The sequence below is a fragment of the Lepidothrix coronata genome, unplaced genomic scaffold (genome assembly GCF_001604755.1).
Source record: "Lepidothrix coronata isolate B3197 unplaced genomic scaffold, Lepidothrix_coronata-1.0 Scaffold91, whole genome shotgun sequence".
Taxonomy (NCBI): domain Eukaryota; kingdom Metazoa; phylum Chordata; class Aves; order Passeriformes; family Pipridae; genus Lepidothrix; species Lepidothrix coronata.
In genome coordinates this window covers 2,820,160-2,843,326 of record NW_016690271.1, presented here as the reverse complement: position 1 = coordinate 2,843,326, position 23,167 = coordinate 2,820,160, and the positions used below count along the sequence as shown (strand labels likewise).

The 23,167-nt window shown below is 48.1% G+C and overlaps 2 protein-coding genes across 7 annotated transcripts in view; both read left to right on the top strand.

The window, feature by feature from the left end:
• Nucleotides 1–16,711, top strand: part of LOC108500535 (acetyl-CoA carboxylase-like) — a 41,142-nt gene extending 24,431 nt beyond the window's left edge. For all 3 annotated transcript variants that reach the window (XM_017821524.1, XM_017821521.1, XM_017821522.1), the window contains one exon: nucleotides 16,699–16,711. In XM_017821524.1, the coding sequence (XP_017677013.1) occupies nucleotides 16,699–16,701 (3 nt within the window). In that variant the 3' untranslated portion in view covers nucleotides 16,702–16,711. The remainder of the gene's footprint in view (nucleotides 1–16,698) is intronic.
• Nucleotides 1,560–23,167, top strand: part of ACACA (acetyl-CoA carboxylase alpha) — an 89,796-nt gene continuing 68,188 nt past the window's right edge. For all 4 annotated transcript variants that reach the window (XM_017821515.1, XM_017821516.1, XM_017821514.1 and 1 more), the window contains exons 1-17: nucleotides 1,560–1,723; nucleotides 2,015–2,178; nucleotides 2,929–3,079; nucleotides 3,536–3,639; nucleotides 4,166–4,247; nucleotides 5,338–5,483; nucleotides 6,136–6,286; nucleotides 7,568–7,702; nucleotides 8,065–8,211; nucleotides 8,710–8,898; nucleotides 9,472–9,572; nucleotides 9,679–9,767; nucleotides 11,441–11,565; nucleotides 14,758–14,871; nucleotides 16,342–16,455; nucleotides 17,071–17,160; nucleotides 17,612–17,730. In XM_017821515.1, the coding sequence (XP_017677004.1) occupies nucleotides 1,568–1,723; nucleotides 2,015–2,178; nucleotides 2,929–3,079; nucleotides 3,536–3,639; nucleotides 4,166–4,247; nucleotides 5,338–5,483; nucleotides 6,136–6,286; nucleotides 7,568–7,702; nucleotides 8,065–8,211; nucleotides 8,710–8,898; nucleotides 9,472–9,572; nucleotides 9,679–9,767; nucleotides 11,441–11,565; nucleotides 14,758–14,871; nucleotides 16,342–16,455; nucleotides 17,071–17,160; nucleotides 17,612–17,730 (2,177 nt within the window). In that variant the 5' untranslated portion in view covers nucleotides 1,560–1,567. The remainder of the gene's footprint in view (nucleotides 1,724–2,014; nucleotides 2,179–2,928; nucleotides 3,080–3,535; nucleotides 3,640–4,165; nucleotides 4,248–5,337; nucleotides 5,484–6,135; nucleotides 6,287–7,567; nucleotides 7,703–8,064; nucleotides 8,212–8,709; nucleotides 8,899–9,471; nucleotides 9,573–9,678; nucleotides 9,768–11,440; nucleotides 11,566–14,757; nucleotides 14,872–16,341; nucleotides 16,456–17,070; nucleotides 17,161–17,611; nucleotides 17,731–23,167) is intronic.

The window sequence follows — 23,167 nt, the reverse complement described above, 5'->3', positions numbered from 1 at the left end:
TGCTCCAGGTGAGCCAGGGACAGGGTCCTGTGCTCCAGGTGAGCCAGGGACAGGGTCCTGTGCTCCAGGTGAGCCACGGGCTGGGTCCTGTGCTCCAGGTGAGCCAGGGGCAGGTCCTGTGCTCCAGGTGAGCCACGGGCTGGGTCCTGTGCTCCAGGTGAGCCAGGGGCAGGGTCCTATGCTCCAGGTGAGCCACGGGCTGGGTCCTGTGCTCCAGGTGAGCCAGGGGCAGGGCCCTGTGCTCTTGGAGGCTTTCAGAAGTGTTTGATCAGTGGTACCTGGAAGAGGCCTGAGCATGAAAAACCTGTTCTGCTGAAGGCTGAGTGAAACAAGGGGGGAGGGCTCTCGTCTGAGCCCAACTGGGTGCTGGGTTAGAGCTGGATCACACACTGACATGGTACAGTTCTCTAGATCTTGGTGCTGATAGAGGAGAGAACAGAAAGGACACATTAGAGAGCTCTACAATCTATGACCTATATCCCATGTGCAGGTAGGTGATACAGGACTCCCACACATTTCCTCTTCAACAAAAATCCCCAATAAGTCCAAGGCCCATTTTGGTACTTTCTCAGCTGGAGCAAAGCTTCATTCAGTATCCCAAAAATATTTATGCATCCCTGCTGTTGGAAAGCAAAGGCAGGTTACCTTCTAGTTGTTTCTCCTGGTCGGCCTTAAGGTAAAAGAAGTGTGAAGGGAAGCAAGAGAAGAATAAAACACCGAGGTGGGAAAACTGATTTAAGGAAAGGTTGTGGGGAAAAAAGCCTGTCTTGACAAGCTTTGGCCTTGAATAGTTCAACTATAGGCTCTGAAATTCCTTTGTGAATGAGTTGGCTTCTGAGGCTGCAGTGCCAGTTCTGGGCAGAGCGTCACCCACTCCGCCCCCGAGGGACAGCAGCCTCTGCCCAGAGTTCCTAGTGACAAAAGGAGGGAAAACAGAACAGACAACTGGATTTTTTTCATCTTTCAGCAAGCTCAGCAGTTGTTTGAAGTTTCCCAAAGTCACGAGGGGATCCCCCACAGGTCCTGCAGAAAGCAGTTGTTGTCTGTCCCATGTGTGTCCCCCCGAACTCCTGTGTGCTGCCAAGCTCCTTCCCAGCCCCAAGCTTTTCCAGCAGTGAGGGAATGCCACAGTCCCCTCACACCATATTAGGGCTCTAGGTGCTTTTCTACTTCATTTTTGAACTCTATCTATAAAAAGCCTCCAACTAATGAACAGAATGAGTGGGACTTTACTCCATAAGATGCAGCCAGCAGCTGGTTCTGCAGGTTACTCTCTCCACAGTTTGTAGTTGCAAAATTCCACGGTTTCCTATAACCACTTAGGGCCCTCCTGTCTCACTGGGACCACAGTGTATTTTTAACAGGCCTAATGCCCATCCTCAGCTGACCTAGCACTGTCTGCTTTCCCTGGAGCCTTTTAATCAGTCAATGGAAAATACTGACTGAAGGGCTTAAGGTGGATATTACACTGAGCTCAGCTGTCCTGGGAAATGGGAATGTTCAGGTCTGTGAGGAGAGAAACTTAGCGGTGGTTTCTTTTAATATTTCTTTTTCTCCTTAGATTGCCATGGGGGTCCCCCTCCACAGGATCAAGGATATCCGGGTGATGTATGGTGTTTCTCCATGGGGAGACACAACTATTGATTTTGAGAATTCAGCCCACGTCCCCAGTCCCCGTGGCCATGTCATTGCTGCACGGATCACCAGTGAGAATCCTGATGAGGTGAGGGCTTAAATTCTGTAGTTACTGCTCACCACAGACTTCACACCTTGGGTCAATCCCTGCTGCTGTTCCTGAAAATTTTGGCAGCAAATTCAAAAGGTTCTTCCCTTACCTCACTTGGCTGATGGTTCTCTGGGCTCTGGTTAGACACAGCCAGAACTTATTTATGTGTATATCAGGTTGCAGCACTAAGAGGTGTTCTAAGAGCCTTCAGAACTCTAATTGCTTCCCTAATTCTGGATTATTTACTTTTTCCTTAGGATGTAGAGCAATGTCTGTCTGTCTTTACAGGGATTTAAGCCCAGTTCTGGAACAGTTCAGGAGCTGAATTTCCGCAGCAATAAGAACGTCTGGGGCTATTTCAGTGTTGCTGCTGCAGGAGGGCTCCATGAGTTTGCTGATTCTCAGTTTGGTCACTGCTTCTCCTGGGGAGAAAATCGTGAAGAAGCCATTTCGTGAGTAGTCAGAAATGTGGTAGAGCCTTGGAAATTGCTTAGTTTTGTCCTCTTTGATCCAAACTGCCATGGAAAAACAAGGCTTCTTACTTCTAGGAGTTTTAAGAGAAGTTTCCCTCTCTATACCTTGTTTTCCACATCATGGTCAGGCTTCTCATCCCTCTTGCTTTGCAATTCCACTACATTACACTTACATTTCTACACTTTTTGCTTAATTTTCTTTCCTCTTTTCCTGCCTGTTTCATCGCTGCCTTGCATCCCTGCTGCTGGAAGAACCTCTTTGAAGTGTTCAGGTGAAGGCTTCTAACAGGAAAAACATTGCTGACTTGTTATGCCGATGCCCTAGGATGGTTTGTAAACCATTGAGTGCCCTTGTGGTGTGGAATATTAAAGCATCTGGTCCTAGGACAGGGTTGTCAGACTTGTCTTCCGTGTTTTTAATCCTTCTGGGTGAGATGGAGACCAAGTGTGTTGTACACCTCTGACACGTGGGGGGTGCCTAGATGGTGATAGCAGGGGGAACTCCTGATCCCACTGAGCTGCTCTTCTTCACACCAGCAGCAGATTCAAGAAAATCAATATTCTCTCATTCCCAAACATGCCATCCAGGGCCTTGCTCCAGTGCACGTGCTCTTCTGCTCTTCCCTTCAGGCTGCTTTTCCCAGCAGCTCACAGGGAGCTGTCTGGAGCTGCCAGCTTGCACGTCACCGTTAGCATGGGATAGATAAGAGGGATTCTTTTCCCTTTCAGAAACATGGTGGTGGCTTTGAAGGAGCTGTCCATCCGAGGGGACTTCCGAACCACTGTGGAGTACCTGATCAAGCTGCTGGAAACGGAGAGCTTCCAGCAGAACCGCATCGACACGGGCTGGCTGGACCGGCTGATCGCTGAGAAAGTGCAGGTCCAGCTGCTTTCCTTGCAGGAATACAGATGGGAAAGAGGAGGGGAAGGGCTTGCTGTGTGCTGATGCAAAAGCACGAGGATTTAGGAGTGGTTAATGTCCATTTAATGAATTTTCACTGGCCTTAATTCTTATGTATATCAAAACCCCGGGTCGTGCCTGCTGGGGAAAGTTGGTCTTAAAGTTGGCCAGAAAAGCATCTTTAGTGCATGTGGGAATTAAGACAAGTGTTTTGGAGTCTCAAGATTTGATCCAGGAAGAAAAAGATGTAGTTTTAAGGAATTACAGGTGTAATTGCTTCTATGCAGAGTTTATGTGGCTACTACAGCAACTAAACTTTAAAGAGACGGTGGCCATGAATCAAAAATAAAGCTGAGACTGGTGATTCTTGTCCGGTCTCCAGACTGGGCTGAAGCTGAAGGAGGTGTGACTGTGCCCTGTGCCCCCTCTTTGCAGGCTGAGAGGCCTGACACCATGCTGGGAGTGGTGTGTGGGGCTCTGCACGTGGCTGACGTGAGCTTACGGAACAGCGTCTCCAACTTCCTGCACTCCCTGGAAAGGTAAAAGCACAAGTGCTCTCTAGTAATTAGTTCTGACTTACAAGTTTTGTTCAATCCAGTCCAGAAATACTCAGGGCTTGTTATTTGCTGACTGTTCACTGCCCCAAGAAGCTGTTTTTCCGCTGGCCTGAGAAAGCTGGCAGGTATCTGTGCATTTCCCCAAAATATCCCCTGCTGTTTGCACAGATGGGTTTGGTTTCTGGCAGTTTTGGCAGAAGCTCCAGGAAATGGCTCAGAAACATGGAGTTCTTTCTCTGTGTGCTGCTAGGGCAGCATTAGGGAATCTTGAATCACCCCTGGGTGAATGGAAAAGAGAGCAAAGCCAACCTGTGTAGCTGGGGGGAGATGGGCTCACGTTGTCAAACTGATAAATGTCTCTCCTAAGAAGAGACTCTATAAAAACCTTCTCCCATTTCTCTGCTGCTGTTTCCCAATTCCTTGGATGCATCTTTGAACCCATTTGGACCCCTGGTAGCCATTTGGTGGCTTGTGGAAGATCAGTTTTGTTTTGTACTTCTCTTCCCAGGGGCCAAGTCTTGCCTGCTCATACCCTGCTGAACACTGTGGACGTGGAGCTCATCTATGAGGGAAAGAAGTATGTGCTGAAGGTACGATGGACAGTGGGGAAAACCATCCTCCTGCCACGGAGTTGGACATGTCTGTGTGTGCTGCTCTGGCTTAGTCTTTGTAGAACGTGTAATTATGGGAATTACACCTGAACAGGGTTTATTTTCTCTGCTTCAGTGGATGAAGAAATCAGTATAACCTCCCTTATGATAACACCCCATCCCATCTTTCCATTCCCGTGTTTCTGTAAATGTTTCAACCTCTTGGAGTCAAGAAATGCTCTGGGTAGGGTGAAAATTACTTTGTTATAGGCAAAACTGCTACAGGTTGACCAAAACTTTCAGTTGATGTTTCTGAATATGTGGTTTTTCACCCATCAACGTGACAGAATTTGTAGCAATTTGTTTCTTTACTGTTGCTCTTTCTTTACTGAGTGCAAAACCTGATATTGTGAAACCAGACATGCAAAAGTTAGGAAATATAAGACTTAAGGTTGCCTGTGCAATCTTCATTAGCTTCCTTGGGCAAATTTGGGATGGTGAAGTTTTTGTTGATGTGACCATATGCTGGTTTTTGCAGTTCTGTGTTCTGCACCCCTGCACCTCCCTGGTTTCATCTTGGCACCCCTCTGATGAGGAACAGAGGCACTGAGCAGCAGCTGAAGTCTCTTTAAGGCATTTACCCAGCTTCAGAAAGGAGCTCTGGGGCAGAGACTGTGATAGGATCCCTCTCTCTAGGGAGAGCATTTGTTGCTTTCCCTGTGGGAGAGTCTCTCTGTTTTGCCCCCAAATTCTCTCCTCCATTACGCAGTTTTAGTACGCGACCGTGACTCATCCGTAGATCAGGGTGAAGAAATGATCCATGATTGCACAATCAAACCTCCACAGTCAGCCCTTGAGTGTGAGAGGATTAAATTGAGATTCATGGACAGCATTAGTTCTGGCATCTCCTGACTGCCAAATGCTTGGCTTTATGACCCCAAATTTTTTTACATGAAAACAAATGTCTCTGTTCCCCTTCTTTAATTCCCACTATTGCAGCGCTTGGAAAACTGTGTGTGTTGTGGCAACTAAGGCACTCTCAATGCTGTGTTTAATTCATGGGATATTTGCCATTCCTGTGGACCTGCAGGTGACCCGGCAGTCTCCCAATTCCTACGTGGTGATCATGAACAACTCCTGTGTGGAAGTGGATGTGCACAGGCTGAGTGATGGGGGACTGCTCCTCTCCTATGATGGCAGCAGCTACACCACCTACATGAAAGAAGAAGTGGACAGGTACAGATTAATGTTTAACATTTACATACAAGTCAAACTTAGGCGTACTCGTAACTTTATGCCTCCCAAAGATCAGCTGGGAATGGAATTCTCTCTTAGGAAGAGGTTCCTAGATGTGTTGTGGATGAGTTTAAAGGGAGAAGTTGCCTTCACCTGGAGAGCAGATCTTGGTTACTGTTAGAAGGGAGATCTGAATGTGCACCAGTGTGGAGTCCCTGTTCCTCTGCTGGTTCTTCGAAAATGCCCTTTGGGATTATAAAAACCAAAAACCAGAACATGAAAATCTTTAAAATCCTTGAAACTCCATAGCTGCCTTAGAAATAGAGACAAGATGTGCTGTTTCAGTGTGTTCCCTCAAAATTCCCTGCAAGGATCACAGCAGTGAGGCCAGAAAATCCCCAGGTCTGGAATGTGAACCTTTGCTCCACCTGCTGGGTTCTGTTCCTGGAAACTTAACAAATTGGTCAGGAGGACAAAGAGGTTGGGTAACTTTTGGGCTTGAAATACTACAGAATCTCCACCTCTCAGTTGGTTGAGGTGTTTTCCTTTAGTTTTATTTTGAACTAGAATAGGGAAAGAGAGAATGCATTTCCCCCTTCCCCTGCCTTCCCCAGGGAATTCTGTGGCAGTGATTTGTCCCACCCTTTCCTAGGTACCGCATCACTATAGGGAACAAGACGTGTGTGTTTGAGAAGGAGAACGATCCCTCCATCCTGCGCTCGCCTTCGGCGGGGAAGCTGATCCAGTACGTGGTGGAGGATGGGGGACACGTGTTTGCAGGCCAGTGCTTTGCAGAAATCGAGGTAAAAGAGTCTCAAGGAACTGACTTGGCTGCCCAGGCAATAGCTGAGGGGGAGGGATATTAAATGCTTTGGAACTGGGGGTTGAGCACGAGGGATAATTCACAGCACTTCCTTTCCAAGTTTTGTCCGTGTTTTAACCTGGACTAAAGCAGGAATCAGTGAGAGTGATGGAGTGGGGAGAAAATTACTGAACAGCTGAAGTTGGAGTGTTAATGACTGTACACCCAGTGCTAAGCAGAATTTCTCAGCAGTGAGACCATGGTTGTCATCTTGCTGTGATTCCAAGGGAGAGTGGGATCCACGTGTTTTTCAGTGGTGGTGAAGAAGACCATTGTAGGAGCAGGAGCAGGTGTCCAGTGAAATGCCCCAGACCTTCCACTTGTAGTACTAACACAGACTCAGAAGCAGAGATATGTGCCAGGATTAAGTAAGAAACTAAGACTTCTCTGATTACCTGATCATTTATCAGGTTGATCGGATGAGTTAATAAGTGTCACTCCTCCCTTCTCCCTTGGAAGTTACTTAACTCTTCCAGAGGAGGAGGATGAGCAATTTCTGCATCTCGGTGAGGAAAGCACGAGGGGTTGTGTAGGAGTGTGTGGCTCAAAACAGATTTGAGGGAGGGGAGGGTGTGTGATGACAGAGGGGCAATTAAACCACTTGGGGATAATGTGTAGGAGAAAAATATCAAGACACAGATCCAGTTATTTTATGTAAGTGCTTTTACACTGCAACAGGGTCATGGCTGAGAAGGAACCACCTACACAGTCCCTGTGCTCCCAGTTGGGTAGAGCATAGTAAGGGTAGAACCAAGCTGGTTCCCCCGTGCCCAACCCTTCTGCTCCAAAGGCAGGAGCTTCCATGGTTGATCTAAGAAAGCCTTTCTGTCTGGGAAGAGCTGTCTGAGGGCTCTAGAAGGTGTTGCTGTAGCTTTTGAGAGGAGCCTTTGGAGTCCAGCAGCTGCAGCAGTAAATTGTCTGCTTTGTTCATTGTGCTGAATGTGGGACCTTCCTGGGTCCCTGTTGGTTCTGGCAGCATGGAGTAGGTGACATTCCTGAGGATGGCTTCATGCTGCACTAATTTGTGGCTAATTATTTGGTTCTCCCATTCACCTTAGTGTTTGGGTTGGTTCCCAGTGTGTGTGTGTTTGTAAGCTTTTGGGAAAGCCTGAATGCCAAAGCTGCTCATGCAGGTCTGTCTGTGGTGGGACACTGCCTCCCAAGACTAGAACCATTTTGGGGCACATGGAAGCTGAGTGTGTAACCTGTTTTCCTTGTGCAGGTGATGAAAATGGTGATGACGGTATCAGCAGGGGAATCGGGCTGCATCCACTATGTCAAACGGCCAGGGGCAGTCCTGGACCCAGGCTGTGTGATTGCCAAGCTCCAGCTGGATGATCCCAGCAGGGTTCAGCAGGTGAGGAGTTGCAGGAAGCGCAGATGTTGTTGGGGTTTTTAATAGGGGAGTGATGTTGAGATGGTCCAGTGAACCAGTTTCCCATTTGTGCATTGTACTGGAATTGTCACTTCACCATTCATTTGTCTCAGTTGAGGACTGGACTCGGATTATTCTCTCTCTCTCTGATTCAGGATAATTCTACCATTCCTGTTGTCTCTTCTTACCTCAGTACTAATGTGGGTTTGTGTCTCTCAACCAAGTGCCTTTTCCGCTCTGGGAATCCTTCCAAACTAAATCTGAGGCTCCAGTCGAGGGTACCTGGACATTGCCCCCCTGGCTGATGCCACAGAGGGGGGTCAGTGCCACTGTTGTTGTTCCAGGCTGAGCTGCACACGGGTACCCTGCCCCAGATCCAGAGCACAGCACTCAGAGGGGAGAAACTCCATCGCATCTTCCATTACGTGCTGGATAACCTGGTCAACGTGATGAATGGGTACTGCCTGCCAGAGCCCTTCTTCAGCAGCAAGGTACTGGGTGCTTCTTGTTGCAGAGCCAGAGCACAATATTCTTTCAGCTCAGGGCAGGGTTGGCCAATTTGCCTGTCACAGCCAGAGGACCCAGAGCCAGGGCAGTGGTGCCCTGCTGTGGCCAGCTCAGCTGGGTTTGCTCAGACTTCTTGTGGTCAGTCTCACCAGAGAGGAAGATCTCACAGGGTCCAAGCACACCTCGTGCATCCATGTCCTCCTCTCTTGGAGAGGTCTAGTCACAGCAGAATCATAGAATCAATTAGGTTGGAAAAGACCTCCAGGACCATGGAGACCAACCTGTGACCCACCTTATCAGCCAGACCAGAGCACTGTGTGCCATGTGCAGTCATATCCTGAACAACTTCAGGGATGGGGACTCCACCCAGAAATTCCTTCTGATGTCCAGCATTAGATGGGAGAGTCCCCTTTCCTTTTTTCCCTTCTTGCTGCTTATTCTCTTCTTCATGCTTGTCTTTACACTGCCTTGTCTCTCTGTAGGTGAAAGGCTGGGTGGAGCGACTGATGAAGACTCTGAGAGATCCATCTTTGCCTCTGCTGGAACTTCAGGACATCATGACCAGTGTGTCTGGACGGATCCCACCCAATGTAGAGAAGTCCATCAAGAAAGAGATGGCCCAATATGCCAGCAACATCACATCAGTCCTCTGCCAGTTTCCCAGCCAACAGGTGATCAACCACACTTCTACAGAGGGATAAAAGTTGATTTGTGTTGGGGCAGAAGGTTCCTTTAAATTACCTGGAGATTAATTGAACCTGAGAGGTGTGTTGGAACATGGGATCTTCATGATGAAAGATGCTTGCCTGTATCACTTGAACTTAAAGGCTTGTCTCCTTCCTCTGTGCTGAAGGGTATGTGTTCCCTGCTCGGTGTAGCTTTAAACAGGCGGTTTAGAAACACTTTAATCTCACCAGTGGCCTTGTGGGCATTTGTTTGTTTGCTTTTTACCTGGTACATGTGCTGCAGTGCAATTTGCACCTTTAAAAAGAATAACTGCAGCCAAGGAAGGCCTGCCCAGGTCAGGAGATGTTGGAAGATGATTTCTCCACTGTATAAATCATGCGTTGATTCTTGTGTCATTGTCAGGTCATTGACTTCCTCAGCAGTGTAAGGCTTTGGCTTTTACTGGACTCTGCTGGAGCTCTCTCTGGTGTGTCTGGAAGTTCTCAGACTCTCTGCTGGCTCTTCAGCCAGATGATCCCATCCAGAACCGGGACTGTCATGTGGTTGCTCTCTTGCAGATTGCCAATATCCTGGACAGCCACGCCGCCACCCTGAACCGCAAGTCGGAGCGGGAGGTTTTCTTCATGAACACTCAGAGCATTGTGCAGCTCGTGCAGAGGTGAGCCATTTCCAGGGGTGTCCTGCAAAATGTCAGCTCCTCCCCACAGCAGGGGAGGCAGGGGTTGTGTGTTCAGCCAGGCTCACTCCGTGCTGGGTTTCTGCAGGTACCGCAGTGGGATCCGGGGCCACATGAAGGCCGTGGTGATGGATCTGCTCCGTCAGTACCTGAAGGTGGAGACCCAGTTCCAGCACGGTGAGTCTCTGAGCACACCAAGGATTTGATTTCTGAAGCCATACTTGGTCCCAGAAAGTCCACATGGGCACCTTTGAGGCGGTTTACTCCGACTTCATGGTGAAGGTGAGCTGCCCAGGCTTGTTTTCAAGGGTCTGCAGTCAGATCCTGGCTTTTGTAGAGGAGCTTCTGTCCCCTTTGAGTTTTCATGGTAAGAGTGTTCAAGAGGCAAATGACAAACTCCACTCCAGATGTGTCTGTTCTGCTGGTTTTCCTCTGGTGGTTTTTCCTTCTTCTTTTACATCCCGTGCCATTGGGATGATTCTGGTTATCCCACTGTGTCATGATGTGATTCTGGTCTCTTTTCAGTGTAGAAATGCTCCTTTTCCTTGTAACTTCAAACAAATAACTTCCATAGGAGTTCCTGATCCTCTAATTGAGGACTTTTGTATGACCTGGAGTAAAAAGATAGACTTGCTGAATTATGAGGTGTGTTGCCATTTCTGGTCTCTCACTGAGCTCACTAAGGCTGAGCCACTCTGTGTGGTCTCTGCTTGTTCCAGATCAGAGGTGAAGCAGTTTTCCCTCCCTGACTCTGTCAGCAGTGACCCACCACTGGTGAATTCCCCTGCTTGGATATTCCACGTGTAGAATCTTCACACTGGAAGCTTGATTTATATTTCCTGATTTCTGCGCATCTGCAGGAAAAACTGGAATCAGAAAACCTATTTAAATTCACCACATAATTTTGTTCTATCTTGCCTTTTTGTTAAGTTCTATGGTGAGGAAATCAAGTGCAGTGAAACCAAAAGTCACTGAGTTACCTGCTGTAAAGTGCCAGGAAGCTGTTTGCTGTCCATGAGCTCAGTCTGAAGCTGAGGTGAAATCAATGCCTTGCACTGCTGTATCCAGGCACAAGAGGGCAATGAAGCCCTGGCTAATTCCAAGGCTCTGGCTCTTACAGGTAGTTCAGATTCCACACTTCTTTTGTCCTGCTCCATTACCTGCACCAGCCTAATGCTACTGCAGGTTCATTTCCACTTCAATTTGCTGGTAGTAGAGGATGGTGCAAGGCTTTTTGCTGTTATTTCATTCCAGTTGTCATTTGAATGAAAGTCTGAGCCAACCATTCCTCTCTGTATTGCTCACGAAGGAGGCATTTGGTGTAGGAGCTGTTTAATAAGAGTAGAATGTTTGAATTAAAGTTTGCAGTTTGTGGTGGTGGGAATGCTTCCTTCCCAAAATGGATTGTGTGGACCATAGAATGGTTTAGGTTGAAAGGGACCTTAAAGATCATCCAGTTCCACCCCCTGCCATGGGCAGGGACACCTCCCACTAGCCCAGGTTGCTCCAAGCCCCGTCCAACCTGGCCTTGGACACTTGCAGGGATGGGGCAGCCACAGCTTCTCTGGGCAGCCTGTGTCAGAGCCTCCACACCTTCAGAGGGAAGAATTTCATCCCAAAATCCAATCTAACCCTGCTCTCTGGCAGTGTGAAGCCATTCCCCCCTGTCCTATCACTCCAGGCCCTTGGCAATAGTCTCTCTCCATCTTTCTTGTCAACTCCCTTCAGGTACCATGCAAAGGAGATTATTAAAAAAATATACGTAGAAAGATAAAGACACATCAGTAACTTGCATCCCTTGACACAGAGGTGTGAAGACTGGGGAAAAAATTGTGCATTTCTGCTTGCAGGTCACTATGACAAGTGTGTCTTCACCCTTCGGGAGGAGAACAAAAGTGACATGAACGCGGTGTTGAACTACATCTTCTCACACGCCCAGGTCACCAAGAAGAACCTGCTGGTTACAATGCTCATTGTAAGTGTCTGCTGCTTCCTGTGTGGGGGATGCTTGGAAAGGTACTGCATTGGCAGCTCAAACCCACGAAAAGCAGGTGGTTTCTTTTTGTGGTGGTAATTCTGTAGTAGCAGCAAGATTTTTATGGTCCTTCTTTGCTAAGGAAGGGAGGTGGGTGGTGGGTAGTGAATGGCATCAGCCCCTGAGGGCTCTTCCTTGCTGAGCCATAGTTTGGTCTTACAGGTTTGGCAGTGATTCCTTCTCCCTGGGTGGAGTCCCAGAAAGTCTTGTCTGGGGTCTGCAGTGGTGCTTTTGGACTGTCTGTCCTTGGGCTGCACGAAGGACTCTGGCAGGGCTCAGTGTCAGCCCAGAGTTGGTCACTCCAGCTCAGGCCTTTGCCCCTTGGGATGTGTGCGGCTGTTCAGGGGCTTACAGAGGGAATGGGAATCTCCTGGGGCTGGAATTTCTCTTGGTCAGACATAGATTCCACCTCAGAAACACAAGGAATCCTCGTGCCACCATCTCCTTCTTGTGTTCTTCTGGCTTGTTACTCCATGAAAATTCTGTCCTCATTAACTTCATTCCCACTCTAATGGGTAAAACTCCCAGTAAATTACATTCCCAGAAAAAATTATTAAAAAAAACCAATTGAGGCCTGTCTCTTTTTGCTGTTTCCTAAAATGGCCCAAAGAATCCTTGTCTCACATGATGCTTTGATGCAGAACGAGTGCTCACCTTCCTCAAGGCAGGATGGATTTTTCTACAACACGATTTCCAACAGACTGGATTTGGGTGTCCTGCTTTTTAAGAGGCTGATTCCAATACTGTCTCTTCTTTTTCCCCAAACTCATTTTCTTTCTTCTTTTATTTTACAAACATAAAATGGTCTGTTACTGCCAAAAATATATCCTAAGTAGCCATCCACGAAATAACTCTCCAAAGCAAATGAAGTATCATAATTTTCCTAGGCCGAGACTGGGTTTCTTAAATTCTCATTTGTAAGATGGAAGGACCCTGGAATTCTTTCTTTCTGGCTCTCCTTCTTCCCCTCTTTTCCTCCCCTTTCCCTTTTTGGTGTGTGGTGTGATTGTAAGTAACGCTTGCCTTAAGAATCTCATTATTTGAACACGGAGCCATATTTCCTCTGAGAATTCTGGAGTAGCTTTGAGCCGGGGCTGTTCATTTCTCAAGTAATCATGCTGGCGTGATGGAGAGAGAAAATGGCAGCTGTTCTCAGCTCAGGCCTTCAATTTTCTTCAGAGTCCAGTCACTCAAGTGTGTAATTACACGGGGGTGCCGGCGAGGCGTTAGCCCTTGTCAAAGAGCTGGTTTGAGGCTTCGCTGCTGCCTTTGCCAATCGGAGCAGGCGAAGCCAACGCCCGGCTGTATTCTGTTGTTGTCATCCCATTGTTTCTTGCTAAAATGGGACCGAAACTTTTGGCCTGGTTCGTTGCCCCTTGCACAGGCCGTGTCGGGGAGGCAGGGCCTCGCTGGGCCCTGCCTTGGCCGTCTGAGGGAGCGAGGGGCGTGCGGGGAGGCCTCAAAGAGCTTTCCTTTTCCCTTCCTGTGTGGTCGCTCTTCCCACCGCTGTCAGTTGTTTCTGCTCAAGTAAAGACCAACGTCCCAGTTTGCTGGAATTTGAAAGAGCAGAGGTGGAAGAACCCTTCTGGGTGACCCGAGTGCTGCTGGAGCCGCCGCTGCCAGTGCGGTGCCGCCTTGCCATGGGGTCTGCCCTCGTGGGTGTCACAGGGACTTCTCTGGAGTGGGAACAGGGGCTCCGGAGGGGCAATGTGCCTTTGGTCACCCATGGCACAGCTGGCTTTCCCTGAGTTTCAGGACATGCTGTGAAACAAATGATGGTCACTCCTCTTCCATCTGACTCTTCATGTCCGAGGGACCCGGTGGTGCGTTTGGTGTCACCATGGTGGAGGCTGTGGTGTTTTATGGGTGGCCAAGATGTTTCTGTGGGATGGGTTAAGTTTGTCCAAGGGCAGCGACATGTCCAAGTACCTCGATGCCTCTGTGGCTGTTATTGATGTATCCCAGGAATCCATTACTAACAAGCGGCTCCGAGGATGGTTTTAATAATAGTGCTGTGCTGCCATCATTCACCTTTTGTAGCCAGCAGGCTCCTAAGGCAGGGTGGGAACTACTTCATCCTTCATATATTTGTTGAAATACAGTGTGATTTGTTGTTGTATGTTCATTTTCTGTACTTAACTGGCTGCTCTATGCAGGAGGAATGGCTGGTGGCATGGCAGGAGTCCCGTGTCCTATCGGATTTCTGTTACCTGGAGCAGCAACATTACAACACCCTGGAATTTGTGTTTCAAATCCGACCAAGGCAGTTTTTGAATTATTCACTGTGAATTCCCACAGTGTCCTGGAGTGGATAAATGCACAAAACTTTCTTTGGGAGCAATCACTGCAATGTTTGCTGGCCCAAGACTGGTTAGGAGGGGACAGCAACCTGATCAGAGTTAGGAGCTTAGATTTTTTTAATCAGAGGGATTTGGGTCTCTGCCTGAGAGACCTGTGTCATTGTTCCTAGAGGTGCCATCGTGTTTGAGTGGGGTCAGAGAGAAAGGGATCAAGAGCAATGTGGGAGAAAAGCTCTTTAGCTTTGGAATCTCATGAGCTGTTCTTGTCAGTCAGTCTATGGGACTTGTGTTATTTGTGTTTGGTTTTTACTTTATTTTCTCTGACAGGCTTATCTATCTAACCTGCTGCACAGAGGTTTCCTCTTATACTTTTCTATTTCTTGGATCTTCAAAGGGCCTTTTCTGGACTGTAGGTGTTCAGAATATCTTAAAACTTTAAGGCACCAACTCTTTCTTGTGGCAAATTCCTGTTTCATCTCACATTTCCCTCCTGTGATTAATTTACCAAGACAAGCTGTTAAGTGCTGTGTGGAAGGAACACGTTAGAGGCTCCTAGAGGGTTTTCAGCTTTGGGAGTGGGAGGCTCACAAGAAGAGTTGAAGACTGTGGGATTATTCATGGTGGAAATCAAAACTATTTTTGGAAGAAAGTCTTTACTGTTTGCATTTTACTGAATGGAAGAATTCAGAAGAGTTTTGGAACAGCATTAACACTGGCAGTTATGCTCTTTGGTTTTGTTGTGTGTATGTATTCCAGGCTTGAACTCCTTTGAGGGAGGATGGAAGATGGTTTCCCTCTTGTTATAATAATTTCCTGTTCTGTTCATTGCCAGGACCAGCTCTGTGGCCGTGACCCCACCTTGACAGATGAGCTGATCAATATTCTGACAGAGCTGACCCAGCTCAGCAAGACGACCAATGCCAAGGTGGCCCTGCGGGCACGGCAGGTAAGGGAGTGTGTCCAGCAATCCCAGCTGATCCCTGATTCAGTATGGAACTGTTCCTGCCTGGAGCTCACTCTTCTGGGAAGTCTGTATCTCTTGATGTTTGTTTTGATTACTGTTCAAATGGAGAGAGTAGATACTGTGAGCAGCTTTGACAGTGAAGCTCATTAACCAGTGACTGACTGTGGTGACAGGCTAAGATTGCAGTGGATTCCCAATCACTGTAATATTTAAAGTTAAGATACATTCCTTTGTCCCTGCTCCTCCAAAAAGTTTTGTCTGGCTCACACAGGAGGGAATTGGGAGTAGCCCAATGGTTTGTGTGACAGAGGAGGTGGAAATACATGGTCACTGTGGCTCCTGGTGGCTTTGTCATCTGCAAACCGACCAGCACAGGCTGCCTGGATTGTACAGGAACAGCAAGGACATGCTCTCCATGTTCCTCAGCTGCCTTACAATTGTGGATCCCTGTGTATAGAGGACAGAGAGAGCCATTTACACAAGAACCAGATGTTCTTTGCAGCTGCTAAGGAATTATCACAAAGGATTATGTTGCTCTTTTGGTTTCTTCCAGCTTTTGAGTTGCATTTTGTGAATTTTTTTTTAACAGGAAAATAATTGGAAAAACTCTTGATACTGTCAGTTCTGAGAGTCTAGTGCAGAACTAATTTAAATGTTATGTGACCACACAGATATTGCTGTGAGCTTCTTCTTTAGCAGTTTGGTTTAACTCTTCCTCTGTTGCAGGAAGGGGTGAGAGGGCACAGTGGTTTTGTGGTAACACTGACCCCGAAGTCTGATCACTTCTCTCATTCCACAGTCCCTATCTCCAACCTAAAAGTCTAAAGCAGGAAAGCTGACACTTTGGAGATCTCTCCTTTCATTTCTTAGCTTGACTACTCAAAATGAACAGGGTGTTTGAAGCTGCTCAGTGACCTTCTGTTTCCTTCAGGGTTGTGTTTGTGTCCTTGAACCATTCTGTTATTGAACCTCTCCCGCAGCAACCGGGGAGGGTGCTGCAGTCCCTGTGCTGCTCTTTCACTTCATTTTCCCTGCAAGCTGCTTCCCTTTTCTATCTCTGCATCCTTCATGTTGGGTATTTAATACGTGCCACTGGTGTCTGTTGTCTCCCCTGCTCCAGAGCTCTGCGTGGGCCTTCCCACAGCTGCTCCCTGCCGGCTCTGCTTCCCAATTAACAGCCGGCCCGGCAATCCCCAGGACTGCTCTGCACTGCTAAATCACATGCACTGATGGAACTTGATTGAAGCTGTTCCTTTTCTCTGTGGGGAATTGCCAGTGATACAAACAGAGCGGATAAACAAATGAGGCTGGGGAGAGGAGGGAGTTTGCAGCATCCCTCAGGTGCCGCAGAATTCCCGGGAGGAACCGGTCGCCTCTTCAGGGATGGAGCCTCCCACCCATGGCCCAGCGTGGCTTCTCTCACTGACACTCCTGGTGTTTGTGGTTTTCCAGGTTCTCATCGCTTCCCACCTGCCCTCCTACGAGCTGCGGCACAACCAGGTCGAGTCCATCTTCCTGTCCGCCATCGACATGTACGGGCACCAGTTCTGCATCGAGAACCTGCAGGTACCTGCCACGCTCCTCTCCTCGCTCATCTTCGTGTTTCTGTGAGAAATCTCACCTCCAGTCCCAAGGTCCTTGTGGCTTTCAATGGTGTTGGTCTGGTTTCCAGCTTTTGCCCCCTGTTTTGTTTTTGTTCCTCCGCTGATATCAAAATCACCTCTTGGCAGTCTACACCTTCCTCACAGGGGACAGTGGAGGAGAGGTGCTGATCTCCTCTCTCTGGTCACCAGGCACAAGGAAATGGAGTGAAGCTGTGCCAGGGGAAGTTCAGACTGGACATTAGGAAAAGGTTCTTCACTTGAGAGGGTGGTTGGGCACTGGAACAGGCTCCCCAGGGATGTGGTCGTGGCCCAGAGCTCAAGGAGCTTCTGGATGTCACTGCTCATCACGTGGTTTAGCATTGGGTGGTCCTGTGAGGAGCTCAGTGATCCTTGTGAGTCCTTTCCAACTTCAGATATTCTCCAATTTAATATAAAAAGTCCATCATCCTTGATGAACAGTGGGAAAAGCTTAGAAATCAGAGCTAGTCAGACTTGATTTGGGGTTTTTCATTTTTTGCCTGGCCCTGTTTGCAAGATGGTTCTCTTTTAAATCCCTGCCTAATGTGATCTCTTCCAGAAACTCATTTTATCCGAAACATCCATCTTTGATGTGCTCCCCAACTTTTTCTACCACACTAACCAGGTGGTAAGAATGGCAGCTTTGGAGGTAAGTTTATTCCCATTGAAAAAAAAATGAGTATTTTTAATTTTTCTGTGTGTTTGGTTTGTTTTGAGCACTGTTACCCTGCAAGATCAAGAGAGCTGTAGGTTGTGTGGAATGGGGCACACTTGGAGTCTGGCATTTAACAGCATTAATGTTCATAATTGACTGAAATTTCAAATTCAAGCTTTCTATGTGTGAAGAGGTCTGAGGTGGTTGAAAGCAGAAGTGAAGCTTCTGTCAGAGGATGGGGTCATAATCCTGATTGTTCTGTCCTGCCAGACTGGCCATCCTCAAAAGAACAACTTCAAATTCTCAGTGAATTAGAGTTCTATCTAGGTACTCATTTGGAGGCACCTGTTTGGCTTTTAATATTTTTGAAGTCTCTGGTGTGTTGTTTGCCTTCTCCCTCTGCTTCCCCAGCCGGGTGGGGCTGATGCAGCCTCTCTGTCCCCAGGTGTATGTTCGGAGGGCCTACATTGCCTACGAGCTGAACAGTGTCCAGCACCGCCAGCTGAAGGACAACACCTGCGTGGTGGAGTTCCAGTTCATGCTGCCCACCTCCCACCCCAACAGGTCAGATCCCGTCTTCGGGTGCCTTTGGAGCTGGAGCTCTGTGAGGGGCTCATCCTGCCTTGGCAAAGATAACTTGCAATAGGATGGGTGGAGAAAGGGAGAGCCCCAGTGCCTCAAATATGCATAAATTTCTTAAGATAAAACCTACATTACCCAGTTCCTTCTCCTGAGTTGTTTAAAACTTCAGGAGCTGGTGGTTGTAGTTTGTGCAGTTTGGATTCATTTAAATATGATACAGTTTTCATGTGTTTTCTGATTTTTAACTTCAGCTTGGGCAGTAACTTATCTCTAGAACATCAGTCCTGGCTGAATCCCAAGCCTTCCAAAAGATACAGTTCCAGACAGAATAATCAGTTACTCAGAACTTTAATACAGAACAGTCAAACAGCCTCTGTCCCCTTCCTGCCAGCCCTTTCTGTTTGTGTTGGCTCTACTTTCCCCCTTGGCTTTGCTGGATAAGGTGACATCTTCTGTAGCAGATGTTTTTTTGGAGCAGACCAAGATACACATTTGAGTGTTTTGTATAAAATGCTGGAATTGACATAGTTTGGTTTTTAGTCAATATTTTGCATTTCTCATGACTGCAGCCAAAAGTACCAGCTCTTGCTGCCCTGTCTAGAGAAGGGTGGCATCTCTCGTGCATTTAAAGAAAGAAAACCAAACAAACTCGCTTATCAGAGCTTACAGAATAATCAAATCATTGAATCATAGAGTGATTTGGGTTGAAAGGACCTTAAAGATCATCTTGTTCCATGGGCAGGGAACCTTCCACTAGACCAGGTTGCTTCTCCAGCATCTGCCAGGTCAGTCAGTCGCTGTGTTTTCTCACTCAGGAGGGTGTTTTAGCTGATATTTGATGTTTGGCTGTGCTGGCCGCAGTGAGGCCCCGCGGCCACCGGGTGCCACTGTTGGTCTGTGCTGCTCCTGCACCGCTGCTCTTTCCCTCCTTTGTTTCCAAGCATCTTTTTCCCGATTTTATTTTTGGTGGGGTCCGGTCTCGCTTCGTTGGGAATCCATCAGTACCTTTCATGAAATGGTTTTCAGGACCTGGTTTGCTGGAAATGAATGGCTGTCCCCAGCCAGCCCCACCAGCCACTCCTGCTGCAGACAGGACATGAGTTTGGGCTCATCTGGTTCCTACATTTCTGGAATATTTGTCAATAATTGCATACTATTTTTAGTACCCCTTTATAATACTCTCTTCCCCCCTCGTTCTTTCTCCATCTCTTCTCTGCTGGCCTCAGTTACCTTTGTTGCTTGGGGATTTTTGGCCTGCCCGTGCTGCCCACTGCCCTGTTCTGTGCACATGCTTAATCTGACAAGGTCAGCTGGGAGAGAACTGTTCCTGCTCCAGGAACAGCTCTTTGTCCTCCAATCTCCTCTCCCCTTGCACTGAACGGGCTGGGACCATGTTCTGAGCTCAGTTCTGCTCCTCAGCCATCGGTGCTGCTGATGGGTGACAAATGCATCGCAGCCCTTGTGCAGAGGGAAGCAGCTTCAGGGGCCTGTTCACCACCTGAAGAGGAAGGTTCTGCTCCTTTGAGGTGCCTCCACCTGCCAGGGATGATTTTGGCTCCTGGTGCTTGATGCAGCTTCTTGCTCTCCCTCTGGCGTGGCTGTTGCGTACCCAGGGTGAAGCACAGGGTGCCCAGGGGCTGAGGGTGTGGATTTAAGGAGCTCTGAAGGCACCCCCGGTGTTAAACCCAAGACACAGAAATCCCAAAATTCTGACATTGTCCTGCTTAAGTCTTTTTTGTTGTTTTTGACCATGTTCTGTGTTCATCACGTGCTTTGCTGTATCTTTGTAGCACGAACTTTTAGACTGAAAAGCTAAAAATGCATTCCAAGGGCAAACCCCAAAGCCAAAATATCCCAAAATGCCCCTTGAGGCTCTGCAGGGCTGGTGAACCAGGAGCAGATATCACAGAGCCCTTAAGAGAGCATTCACTTTTGGAACTGGTGTTATATGATGCCACACATTTTTCAGCACTTTGTTAGATATTTTTAAACCCTGGTCCCTTTTGTGTCAGATTTCTGTGAACCTTTGAGAGCTCGAATTTTACTGAAGCAAATGTTCATGTAGAGAAAATGGCAAACTGATAATGGTTTAAATTCTAATTAAATTTATGAATTTATATTTAAATTCTTTTTTTATTGGTATTTAACCCAGCTATGGCTTTACTTAATTGTGACAGAAACAATCCCAATCACTACTTCTGAGCTGCCTGATCACAGCTTGGACTCAGACTTTGTGTTTTTGCCCATGGAAAGATTTCCATCAGCTGCCCACAGGAAAGCTTTAAATGGAAGCAGAGAGGACAGAAAAAGTGTTAAATCTGCTGACAAAGTCACTGAAATGCAACCTGCTCCTGGTGGGTTTTGTGGGCAGAAACTGTTTGGGGAATTATTTGTTTAAAAGAAAACATCCTATTGTAATAATCCACCCCGATCCCGACGGTGAGGGAGAGTCCTAGGGAGAAAAACAGCTTCTAATGGAAATCACAGAGGGCTTCCCAGATCCAAGCAGCATTCCTTCAGCCCACTGTGGGCAGATGAGCAGTGCAGTGTCACCATCTGGCAGCAAATGGAGTTTGTGAGCCCTCTCCAAGCAGAGCGGCTGCAGAAATCCAATCTGGAGCAGGCGATCCAAGGGGATCTCCGGGATGCCAATGGCTCCACGCTGCAGAGGGTACTGCAAAAAACAACTGCTGTGTGCAGAGCTCTTGCCTTGGCATAACCTGCCTCTCTGAGCCAGCCAGAGTCCTGGGGAGAAAAGATGGGAAGAAGAAATGAGCCCTGTTCGGAGCTGTTCTCTGCTTCCCTCTTGTTCTGCCTGCCCTGCTGAGATGGGAAGCGAGTGGAATATTGACTGGTGTTCAGAGAGTTCAGCTGCCTTTGTGAGGGTGGCAGCCCAGGTGACAGACACTGAAAGGCCTTTCTGAGGTGTTCAGCACACGAAACAGGCCTTGCCTAATCTTAGCTTAAAATCTTCTGTTCAAAGAAACATTGTGTGTCGAGGAGAGGGAATTATAGTGCTTTCTCAACAAAAGTGTTTTCTTCTAATCCCTTCTCCTCTCCTGCTTTCCAACAGCCTTTCTTATGTCTGAAGCTGTAAGGTTTAAATTAAACTGGGACATTGTCTGCTGTAGCCAGCTCTTGGAGCTGCTCTGCTCGTCCCAGAGCATCCCCTTTTCTCCAGCTCCCCACGTTCCCCTGGCCAGGGTGTTCAGCTGCTCCCTTGATCTCTCCTTCCCCAGTAGCAGATCCTGGAGGATCAGAGGGGAAGAACTTGGAGGTAAATGTGTTCCCACAAAACAGATCCGTGTTTTTCTCCGAGGTGGATGTGTTCCCTGTGTCAGATGCTAAGACAGGTGCTGACAAGGTGACTTAGAGGTGCTGGATATACCTTTATTTTTGGGTATGGCAGTGATGCCACAGGGCTCTGCCTTCTGATATGTTGAGCCCCAAAGGAAACTGAAGTATAACCCAGCCAGTTTTGCTCCCTGGTGCCTCAGCCATGCCTTCCCAATCCGTGTGGGCACTGAGCCCACACCTTCCCTTTGTCCCATGTGCCACCCCCAGCTGCCACACTTGGCCTTGAGGTGCCCTGAGAGAACTTGGTCAGGATGTGCCATTGGAAGGAGGAAGTAAGGAAGGTTTTAGCACTGCAGGCCAAGACTTTAGGTTTTGATAATGGGCTTGCTTAGCTTTAAAGCAAGTTTTACTTTGCAAACTTGATAAACAAGATGTCTCACACCAACCCACCATAGAATGGCCTGGGCTGGAAGAGACCTTAAAGACCATCTTGTTCCAACCCCCTGACATGGGCAGGGACACCTTCCACTAGTCCAGGCTGCTCCGAGCCCTGTCCAAGGGTATCTCCATCAGTATAAATGTCTCAACCAGCATGTGCTTGGTTTTGCCCAGAATCTCCTCTCTCTGTGCTTGTGGATGTTTGTTGTCACTCTCCTTGGACTTGGATGTTGCTGATTTCAAGGCTTAAGCGTGATGCATGATCTCTCCTTTGCTGTCTCTTGATGTTTTATCATCTATGGGATATTTTAGTTGTTCCTTTTTGTCAGCCTCTTCCTTAACTTACAGGTAGAAACCATTTGGAAGGCTGAAAGCCAGATTAAATACCCCTGTTTCCCAAACAGTGCTTTTTTAAGAACTCCAGAACTTGCTTACACTTTAAAGCAGTGTGTGTGAGTTCCTTCCTACTGTAATTTTACAATTATGTACCCATAATAATTGAATTTCTGACAAAATGGGAGCATTTTCTGTGGACTAGTTGCTACAACAGCCTCTTGCATCAGTCTTTGGATGCCAGGAGTGAGCCAGCTGTGCTGCTGTGGGCTCTGACCGTACCCAGAGCCCCAGAGGGATAACTTGTGGGGTATCAGCCCGAGGTCCCCTCCTTGTTGTGAGAGACTGGTTTGCATCGGGAGGGAGGAGGGGAAAATGATTCCAGGACACCTGTAAATCCCTGCAGCTCCGTGCTGAGGTTTGATGTTAATTAGGCAGCAGGCAGCAGTAATGTGCTGCCGTTCCCTTGGCTTGCCTGCTTCGGAAAGGGCAACATCTTCCAGCAGAGCAAAGAAGGGGCTGTGGAAGGGGCAGCAAACTGAATGGAACGACGATAATTTTATGCAAATTGGACTTCAGTAGCAGATTCAGCTTGGCTGAATCACAGAGGGAGCAGAAGAATAAGGAAAGAAAGAGGGAGAGGAAAAACCCAATCAAAATGTGTGGTTTGAGGCATGTTTCACAGCCTTCTGGTTAGATTCTTCAACAGAAATGAAGAAACATAAGAGGAATGGCACTGGTCAGAGCCAGTGGAATTGCTCTTTCTCCTGTGGTACTGCTGTTAATAACTACAAGTGGGTTATTGAGCTGATTCTGCTTTGCTGCCTCATTTCAAAAGCTCTGCCCTGCGCTGGCACTCGCTCGCAGCTGGAGCTCGCCCGCGGGGCTTCGCATGCATGGCCGTGGTCTGGGGGGAGAGAGAGCTCCTGTCTGAGACAAAAAAAGGGAAAAAGAAAGAAAAGGGGGACAAGGAGAACCAGACTGAGATTCCCCAGGAGGTGCATGGTGGGGGGGAGCAGGAGTGGTGGTGACAGCAGAGCTGGAATCGGTGTGGAGCAGATCCTTGGTGAGATCGGCGTCCCCGGCCAAGAAGGGCCTTTTTGGAAGTTCAGGAGAGATGAGGAGAAGGGCTGGGGCTGGTGTGGTGAGCAGGTGAGAGAGCCTGAGGTCAGCTCCGGGGAGGGGGCTGAGGGGGGCAGGGCCAGCACTGCCCCATCACTGTGTCCGTGTCACTCCCAGCGCTGCTGGGGGGCTCTGACACAGAAGGATGGAATGGTTTGGGTTGGAAGGGACCTTAAAGCCCATCCAGTTCCACTCCCTGCCATGGGCAGGGACACCTTCCACTAGCCCA